Source organism: Phyllostomus discolor, chromosome X (genome assembly GCF_004126475.2).
Source record: "Phyllostomus discolor isolate MPI-MPIP mPhyDis1 chromosome X, mPhyDis1.pri.v3, whole genome shotgun sequence".
Taxonomy (NCBI): Eukaryota; Metazoa; Chordata; class Mammalia; order Chiroptera; family Phyllostomidae; genus Phyllostomus; species Phyllostomus discolor.
In genome coordinates this window covers 86,199,766-86,210,044 of record NC_050198.1, presented here as the reverse complement: position 1 = coordinate 86,210,044, position 10,279 = coordinate 86,199,766, and the positions used below count along the sequence as shown (strand labels likewise).

At 44.5% G+C, this 10,279-nt stretch overlaps 1 protein-coding gene across 1 annotated transcript; it reads left to right on the top strand.

Annotated features, from left to right (window-relative positions):
* Positions 1-5,904: 5,904 nt before the first annotated feature.
* Positions 5,905-7,410, top strand: GPR101 (G protein-coupled receptor 101). The gene has a single exon (XM_028522214.1). The coding sequence runs from the start codon at positions 5,905-5,907 to the stop codon at positions 7,408-7,410; it is 1,506 nt and encodes a 501-aa protein (XP_028378015.1).
* The last annotated feature ends 2,869 nt before the right edge of the window (positions 7,411-10,279 follow it).

Below are 10,279 nucleotides of genomic sequence, written 5' to 3'. Positions count from 1 at the left end.
TAGTTTTGGAATTTTTAAAAAGAGCCTGGTGGAATCAAAAGTCATCAATTGACAGGGTTCTTAGAGATTACCTAATACTCCTCTACCTCATTTGCTGGATTAACACAGCTGAGATCAGAGAGAGAAGGGGATCTTCTCAAAGTTATACAACAAGTTAACTACATTATTGGGACTAGAAATTAGGTCTTCTACTCTTCATTTGTAGTCCATCTAGTTATTTTTTGCAGATGTTCCCTTCCAAACCATTTAATTTAGATATACATAGCTTTGAAATCTAGACTTTCTGTGTTTCCCAAGCCAACAGACTGGGCATTATTAACTTACACCCAAACTGTACTTAATTTCATTTGAATTTTGCAAATATAATCCCTAAGGTTGGCCTAAAGTGAATACCAGCATAGCTCATAACACAGAAAAACTTAAAACAACTCCATGGGTAGTCACTCCAGACAAAAGCATTTATTTTTCCTCATTGACTTATTGTGAACTCACTAAGCAAGAAGGAGTGATAGTATTTAGATAGACTAATTTAGTCATTTTACCACCTATGGGAATCACGTATCCTACAAAAAGAAGCTTTTATCACTGATTGCTTTTATATTTTCACAATCCTAACAATCTGGATTCAAATTTTTTTTTCTGGGCTGATCTCTGGGAGCTTTTCTATCTTGCCTCTTGACCCTTCCTAGAAGTAGCCTAGGAAATTCCCCAGTGCTGGAGACAGAACAGGTTTTACCTTTCAGCTCCAACACTTGCTGTGTGACCTTGGGTGAGTTACTTAACCTCTCCGTAGGGATGGAAGTGGTACTATAATACATTGACTCTAATGTACATGTTTTTTTTTTTATTTTAGCATCTTTGAGATTAAGATGATATTTGCTACTACTTAATGTGATGGTTAAATTTGCAGCTTTTTGAAAATGGTATGTGATGTCTTGGATTCTAAAAATGCTGTACTAATTTCTAACTCGCAGAGCTTCTTCAAAGATTATATAGAATAAAGCAAGCATAAGGTTTGGCACATGGTATGTACTCAACACTCTTGTACCCTGCATTGTTACTACAGCCAGTACCTGGCTGGGTCATAGGCCTCTGACTTCCGTTACTAGGCAGTTGGTACATCCCCTAGGCTAGTCTAGCCAGGTGAACAAGTCTGGGAAGATCAGCCTGGCACAGTGGCTATTATTGAAGTTGTGATTGTCATCAAGACCTAGAACCCTTTCTAGTAGCTTCTTGCCCTTTATCCCTACCCCATTAATACCATTAGCTCCATCTTACCTCTGCTGTTATAGAATTACAAATGTAGGGAAATGTACTAGGTGAGCTCTTATACCATCATCCCAAACTCTCCCTGTCTCATCCCAAAATACCTCCTCTTAATCTAGAAACTTGTTAGTCGAAGGGCTCTTGCAAGGCCATCAGAATCAGAGCCTGCATGGCCTGAAGCCAAATTCACATTCTCCAAGGCCCCTCACATACATCTATTTGGGATGCTGATACTTGCATGCCTTTGAAATTCAAGGACACCAACTCTGTTCAAGCCTGAAAGAAAAAAGAGGAAACAGGCACCTGAGGATTGCATTTCTTTCCCAGCATTTCCTTGGCTTTCTTACTGTATCCTGCAGGCAAACTAGCCTTGGTTGCAATCCACTCTCTATCATTCTCCTTAGCATTAGGATGCAGCTTCAGGCTCTATGAGGCTGCCTTCCTTAGGCACCCACTTTTAACAAGTACCTAGATGTCTTTCCCTGTCTCCTACTGGATCCCAGTAGCCCAAGGAACTCTCAGGATCACACTGAAAAGGAAGAAAGGACAGGATGGACTGGACTGGCCTTTGTCTCTGGTCATTTCTCACAATTTGCCTCCCAAGTCATTCCAAAATATCAAATCAGAGTGAACTGCCAATTGACAGTGCACTACACCCAGGATATTGCACCATGGCCAGAGAGAGGTTAGAAATTTATAATTGTGAGCAACTATCATGGAAACTGTCTGCAGGAAAATGACTAGGTTTATACCATTTGACTTTGGAAAGATAAAATCAGGCCTTGCAAAAAGAAAAAAAAGCTAATGATCTATAGCAAATGTAGGGCTTGAAATCCAAAGAGCATCTTGGGGCCTCATTATATACCTGCCTTGTCTCCCTGTCCAGGAGGCATGGGGTACAGTGGAAGGGTGAGACCTCCATCCTGCCTATCAACCAACTCAGAATTTTCTGCTCATCCTAGACCCTGCTCAATACCTCCTTGCCCTTATTCCTCTGCAGTGTCAATTTGGCCTCTTTTGGGGTCTCAGCACCCTCTGTATGATATGTTGAGACCCTCTTTGTCTCCTGCCACAGCCTCCTTTCTGTTCTTTCTCCATTCAATACCTCATCCACCCCCATCCCGGCCCTGCTTCTAGGTGATCCTAGGAAAACAGAAATCTCATCATATCTCCCTGTATAAATACCATCATTGAACAATAATGGCAAAATATTTATTATTGGTAAAGTTGGATGGGGGGTTATTTTGTTATTATCATTATATCTGTGCATGTTTGAAATTGTTTATACTAGAACACATCCTCAATTGGTCCTCCAGAGGTTTCAGCATAAAGTCCAAAGTCCCAAGACTGGCATTCAAGGCCAGTCAGGATCTTCCCCTACCCCCTTTTCCCAGATCACCTGCTGGCACTTACCCTGCTACAACCTCTCTTGGTACCCAGCTCTCTCCTGCAGCCCTGCTTGCCCATGCATCTCCTTGCAGAACACACTTTCCCTTCCTTCCAGCATAGAAAACATACTTTTCCTTTGGAAACCAGACACAAATGACCCCTTGTCTGGAACACCTTCCTAGACCTCACCCTCCCTTCAGAGGGAGGAGGACCTTATGCCCAGATGTGATACAGAGCAAACACCTGAAATATGTTGGGGAGAGATAAGAATGTCTTGGTTAGTACTGCAGGTGCAACATTTGCTTGAACTTGGGCAAGTAGGGTAATCTCTCTTGGCTTCTACTTCTGTCTCTATAAGGTGAAAATAATAGCATTACTTACCTCACAAGATTGGGGTAAGGATTTGGCAGTATTTTCTATATAAACAGCTTAACACAGTACCTGGCAGAGAGAGAGGGAGTAGAGGAAGAGAGAGGAGTTACAGATATACAATACTTCAGTAAAGTAATACAGTGGATAATTAAGTGGCTTGTCTTAGATTAAATTCTCGCAAAACCTACAGGAAAGGAACTGCTTTTTAGCTCTTGCTGGGAACTAGAGAAAATTGTGGAAAATCAGTGGTACCAAAGTCAGGATTCCTCTCTCAGGTCCAAGAGCAGCTCATACTTTTGCGGGGTAGGGTGAGGGTCTCTAAAAGTCTAGGCCTGAGTCTCAGGCCTAGATTTCTGCTTCTCTTGTGCAGGTCTGTGGCTCTAACCAGCCCAAAATCCGAGGAGTAGGAAGTCATGAGGTTTGTATGAAAATCAGCCTTGGGGACCACCCACAGTCTGTGAGGTCTCAGTAAGATTGGACCTAATGAGGTGGAGACGCAGGGTGAGAGGGTGAGAACATCTGAGTGGGGTCCATTGCAGTGCCCCCCACCCATCAGCGCTGCTCCTCCAGAAGCTTGTGGCCTAGTGCGTCACCAACGAGGGTGGAGGGAGCGGCGAGGGGCGGGAGGCCCCCCGCAAGGTGAGGGCTCTGCGCTGCCTTAAGACGCTGTGCGTCCCAGCCGCCACTCAGAGCTTGCAGCGCTGTGCCAGGAGGACTTGGGGGCACAGACGCCCAGCTCCTGTCACTCTCGCTGCTCGGTGCCTGGTGCCCCTTGTGAGCCCGCATCCACCGGTGCCTTTGGATGCAGCCCAGACAACGCGGCTAGTTCCAAAGGCCCCGCACGCCGCTTCCGTGGCGCAGCGCCTCCAGCAGCAACAGGTAAGCGGCCGGCACTGCTCCAGATGCAGTGGCCCCAGAGCCGTACTGGACCCTACGCCCAGGAGCCCAGAACGCCTGGTCCCCCAGCTACCGGATGGCAGTGTTGTGGCCGTTTCTCAAAGTCCCTAAGGCCGTTCCCTTGACACGGGTTTCCCCTCGCACTTTCTCTCGTGCGTTCTCCCCACCACCAACAAAATTCTCTTGTTGGTTCTTTGTCCTTTCTCTCATTCTCTGATTCTCATCTTCTCTTTTCTTACTCTTTTTCGATTTCACTGTTTCATCTCTCCCTGTCCTCAGTCTCTCTCTTTGACTCCTCTCATTCTCTTTCTTTCTGTCTCCAATTTCTGTCACTCTGTCTCTCTCAGACTCCCCCCACCAGTCTGGCACTCCCACCTCCTCTCCCACTCTCCCCAGCTCACTCTCCCAAGACCCACCACCTCTGATACCGGGTGGGCTGGAAAGTGAAGAGAGGTTGCCGAATTGGGAGGGGGGCATAATAGGCATCTCCCCTGCATTCAGCCTCAGCTGCGCTGCTAAGAAACTAGATTTATCTGTCAGAGCCCACGGTGGCCAAGGCGGCAGCTGGTTTCCATGGCAAAATAAAGTCGACAGAGAGATAGAGATTGGACACAGAGATCCAACCAGAGAAAAATCAAGGTGAGGGATCACTGGAGAAAAATGGAGACAGAGATGCACCCACACTGAAACATACACAGTAAATGTTTAGCTAGAGTCTCATGGAGAGAGTGAGACACAGAAACCGACTCTAAGTGCATGCACTAGTGAGAGAGCCTGAGTGAGGTGCTGCAGGTCACAGAGACAAGCAAGAGAGACAAGCAGTGGAGATTCAGAGAGCAATGGAAAGAAACAGGCAGACAGTGATAAAGAGAGAATTTAATGCAGGGAGAGACAAACCACAAAGGGAGAGGCACAAAGATGAGAGGATTCAGGAACAGTGAACAGTGAGAGACAAAAAGTGACACATAGGGAGAGAACACAAGGGGGACAGGAAACAAGAGAATTATAGAGACATGGAGACTGACAGAGTGATACTGAGCAGGTACACTAGAGACCCACAGAGATTGCCAGGGAATTAGAGAAAAAAATCGAGAGAGGAAACAACATCAGGAAAAGACCTGGAAGTGTGCGCTCTAGTGAGCAACAGTCAGTGACAGGCAGAGACACAGAAAAAAACAAGAGCACATTAGAAAGAGGAAGGGAGCAATGAGGACAAGACCAAGGGAAAGAGGAAGAAAGACAGAGACACACATACACAGCTACAGAGAAAGCCTGCTAGTGAGAGATGCTGAGAGACAGAGAAATTGACCTCAAGTGGAAGAGACTGGAGTAAATAAGAGAAAAATGGAAGAGAGAGAACCACAGACTGACAGACCTCCAGACAGTGCATATATCCTAGGAACAGACTAAGAAATATAGGCTAGTGGCAGAATGAGAAACAGGGATGAGAGAGTTTGGGGAAAACTGAAACATGTGTACACACCCTGGGAATACAGAAAAAAAATGTGCTATGGAGAGACACCAGAGAGAAAGAATTCAATAAACGTAAACAGGCTGGGAAACAGAATGTGTGCAAGAGCTAGCGGGAGAGACAGCTGGGAAAATCACTCTGAAAAACCCAAACTCTGAGACTCAAAGATAGTAACACGGAGCTCATGTGCATGCACCAGCATGATGGATGGGAGGGACTCAGAGACCCCTAGAGAGAGGCGGATTGACCCAGAGAGGAAGAAAAGGATTCAGAGAAAGTGCCGGTCGGTCGGATCTCAGAGAGTGGCTGCGTGAGGACCCTGGGGAGAGGATCCTGTAGCACTGCTGCCCAGCGCGCAAAAGCGGTGCTTCCTCAACAGGGTGACTAACCTGGTCCGTGTGTTTGTTTTGTCCCCAGCATAAGAGTAACTGTGGTCCGGGTGCCCCTTCACACCCGATTTGGTGTCTCTTCAAAGCCTGCACCCTGTGTCACTTCCACCCACCATCGCCATGATGTCCACCTGCACCAACAGCACACGGGAAAGCAACAGCAGCCATACCTGCATACCGCTCTCCAAAATGCCCATCAGCCTGGCTCACGGCATCATCCGTTCTAGCGTGCTACTCATCTTCCTCACCGCCTCATTCATTGGCAACGTAGTGCTGGCACTCGCATTGCAGCGCAAGCCACAGCTTCTGCAGGTGACCAACCGCTTCATCTTTAACCTTCTCATCACTGACCTGCTGCAGGTTTCACTCGTGGCCCCCTGGGTAGTGGCCACCTCTGTGCCTTTCTTCTGGCCCCTCAACAGCCACTTCTGTACCGCCCTGGTTAGCCTCACTCACCTGTTCGCCTTTGCCAGTGTCAACACCATTGTTGTGGTGTCAGTGGATCGCTACCTGTCCATCTTCCACCCTCTCTCCTACCCAGCCAAGATGACGCCACGCCGGGGTTACATTCTCCTCTATGGCACCTGGATTGTGGCCATCCTGCAGAGCACACCCCCACTCTATGGCTGGGGTCAGGCTGCCTTTGATGAGCGCAATGCTCTCTGCTCCATGATCTGGGGGGCCAGCCCCAGCTACACCATTCTCAGTGTGGTGTCCTTCATCATCATTCCACTGGTTGTCATGATTGCCTGCTACTCTGTGGTGTTTGGTGCAGCCCGGCGGCAGCATGCTCTTCTGTACAATGTCAAGAGCCACAGCTTGGAGGTTCGAGCCAGGGACCATGTGGACAATGAGGATGAAGAGGGAGAAAAGAATGATGAGTTCCAGGGTGAGAGCAGTTTCCACAGCCAGAATGAAAGTGAGGTCAAGGCCAAGGAGGGAAGTGTGGAGGCCAAAGAGGGCAGCATGGAAGCCAAGAAAGGGAGCATGGAGGCCAAGGGCAACAAGGAGGTCAAAGAAAGCAGCTTGGTAGCTAATAATGGCAGCATGGAGGGTAAGGAAGGCAGCACCAAAATTGAGAGCAACATGAAAGCACAACAGGGCCACAAAGAGGCCAATCAGTGCAACATTGACTTGGGTGAAGATGAGATGGAGTTTGGTGAGGATGACATCAATTTCGGTGAGGATGACATTGAGGCAGTGAATACTCCAGAGAGTGCCCCACCAAGTCATCGAAACAGCAACAATGGCCCTCCTCTGCCCAGATGCTACCAGTGCAAAGCTGCTAAAGTGATCTTCCTCATCATTTTCTCCTATGTGCTATCTCTGGGGCCCTACTGCTTTCTAGCTGTCCTGGCTGTGTGGGTGGATGTCCAAACCAAGGTGCCCCAGTGGGTGATTACTATAATAATCTGGCTTTTCTTCCTGCAGTGTTGCATACACCCCTACATCTATGGGTACATGCACAAGACCATCAAGAAGGAAATTCAAGATATGCTGAAGAATTCCTTCTGCAAGAAGAAGCCCCCCAAAGAAGATAGCCACCCAGATCTACCTGAAACTGAAGCTGGCACAGAAGGTGAAGGCAAGACCATTCCTTCTCATGATTCTGCCTCTTCACCTTGAAGTGAGTTTTAAGGCAAACCTTGAACTGTCTGCAGTGCAAAAAACAAGAGCTGCTTTCTTTTCAATGGACCACTCACAATCCCATTAATACCAACCCATACCATTCCAGGCAAAGGTGTTGCACGCATCCTTCTCACCACAGGATAGATAAATATATGGAAGATGTAGAAATGGGAGTCTTGTCTTAAAAGTGTGTTCCTCAAAGCACATACCTAAGGATTCTGACTGAAATCACCCCCCCCAAAATTATTAGGCTCCAAATTTCTTAGAGCAAAAAGGGCTATCCATTTTGGATCTGTCTTTGGTATTTGATCTGTTTCCTCAGAGCTACAAGGTGTCAGCTTTCACTCTGAGGGAGAAAGAAGATGATGCCTATGCACTGAAGGACTTTTAGGCCCTCAGGTCAAGAGGTCATGGGCAAGGTTTATAGCCTATGTTAAACTGAAAGTAAAACAATGGACCAAATCATTGATGGAGCCCAAGAAGCAAAACCTAACTGACTGATCAATGTATAAGACCCCCAGTCTGGTGCAAAGACTATTGTGGAAACTACAAAAAAGTCATTGTGTGGTTAAAATACCAAGGTTTCTAGATTCTCTACAGGAGCCTAGAAAAGTGGAAGAAGATAATAGGGCATGTTTGAAATGGGAAGCTAGTCTAAAAGAGAAGATAGAGAAATAATACATCTTCATGAGGCTAAACAGTTGACTTCTTTTTCTATAAAACCCTGGGTTTGTGCATGAGCTGAGGCCAAGACCTTTCTATGCAAATGGAAAATTATCAATTGACACTAATCTAGTTTCTGTCTCCTATTTGAATATTAGTGGGACAGAAATTATGCCACTATTTTACAATTTTTCCTTTGTGATTGAATTGGGATGCACAAAATCATCCTCCAAATCTCCCCTACCAGTCACTTATGTGGTGGGGCAATGTGTCCAAATAGGACTTTTTGGTCAAATAGTATTTCCTCCCCCAAAAAGTAAATTCAACTAGAAGTGGCTGCCAATTAAGAGTGATGTGCCCATTAAAAATCTCTAGCATCCATGAGACACCCACATGGGGAGCAAGTAAGGCAAGATAAACATTTTTCTTTCTCCAGGCATGCTCATATGTCTTTTCCACCTGTGGCTCTCCTTAAAGCCTTTAAGCTCTCTGAAGATGTGGGGGAAAAGTATAAGGGAGTCAGAAATAACAGACAGGATTGTTTCTCAATACCTTGCAAGCATGTGACTTATTCCACACAATCCTAAAATCAAAGTGTTCAGGTCAGACTTATCCTAATTATTGCTGTTGAAGTATCTTATTTTGGGAAAACCTTTGCAATATCTAAATTATCTGTAGAGTCAATACAGATGGAGTTTTCAAATCCCAAACCCTGAAATCACTTTGGGTAGGGACACACTTACATATTTCTGAAGTCACACACCATATTGACTTGACCAAATAGCATGGACCAATAAAATGGTCATGACAGTGTTTTTGATCCTCCTGAAGATCAAATTAAACAAATCTATGGCCATTCAATTGCTCATGCAGAAATCCATGGAGGGAGGAGGAGGGAGTATTTGGTTGACAAATAGTTAATCAAGAAGGTGTACACAAAGATGGCCATATTCAGAGTTTAGCCTCGTGCTTGTGTGAATACCATGTCTATATAGAACTCAAATTTCATTCATATAAATGTCCACCTTGTTCATATTTTCTTTATCTCTTCCTCCCCACAGATTCCAACATGAGCTTCTCAGGGGAAAGGTAAACAGCAGTATATTTGGGCTGTGAATAAGTCTGCATGGTCATTGAATATCTTACTAATTCCAACCCCATTAATTTGGAAGTTGTAGTAATTCAGAAAAGACATGGGGGCTAAAGTTTACCCTTCCACAACCATTTATTTTTCTACCAAAATGTATAAATGAATTAATAGTTATAAATTTATTATACCAATTTATTGCCAAATTCTTGTATTAACCTGTCCTCAAAGGATATCTGAGTAAAGAAATGGCCTATATGACCAATCCTCTATGAGAGGAGGGCTTTTGTCTCAAGAATATGTCATGGTTGAAGGAGTTCAAGGTAGCCTGAATTTTGAGTAGAAATGCTTACCTGGGTAGGAAACAGGATTTCAAACATAAGTGTCTCCAAATATTTTGTTGAAACCGAACTTCTTGTTTTATTTTTAAAGATCAACCCCTTCAAAGTGTATCATAGAAAATTGTTTGCCAAAATCCCAAATCAAAATGGAACCAGACCTGTACAAGTGTGGTAAGTTAATTTAATAGCACACACAATATTCTCCAAGGCACTAACACTCACTGATTTCCTTTTTAAAGTTTCTCTTTTCCTTGTTTTAAACATTGTCTATTCTTATGGCAAAATAGATTTTTCAAAAGTGAAAATCTTTTGAAAAATAGAAGACTGGAAAAGAGGACCTTTGAATTAAAAACATTCTGCTTTGCTGACATTTTCTTCTTAATAAATAATAAGGCCTCTAGTTAGCTTGAAGATAGCACTACTTCAAATGTGCTATTTTGAATAAAACACTATCAACTTAATGAGGTTTTACTGCACATACTGTTTTGTCATTGGAAAATCTGAAAGAGCAGAAAAAAGTCATCAGTTAGCCTCACAGAGCTTAATGTGCAATAGTTCTCCCTAAATCTTTTTAAAGGATGTATTCTTTTGCCAAGGCTACTTCATATGTTCAGTAAAAATCCCATTAAAGTACAGGGGCCAGACAAACTAGACTTTGAAATGACGTGATTTTCAATTTAATGATTTTCTTACTTAAGAATAATAGAGCATCTAGTTTGCCAAGGCATCGAAGGTGCTTTGACTAGCACACCAATTTCAACAAGCTTGGGAGGGC

Coding starts and splice junctions, on each gene's coding strand:
- GPR101 (XM_028522214.1), top strand. CDS start 5,905: ATGATGTCCACCTGCACCAACAGCACACGGGAAAGCAACAGCAGCCAT.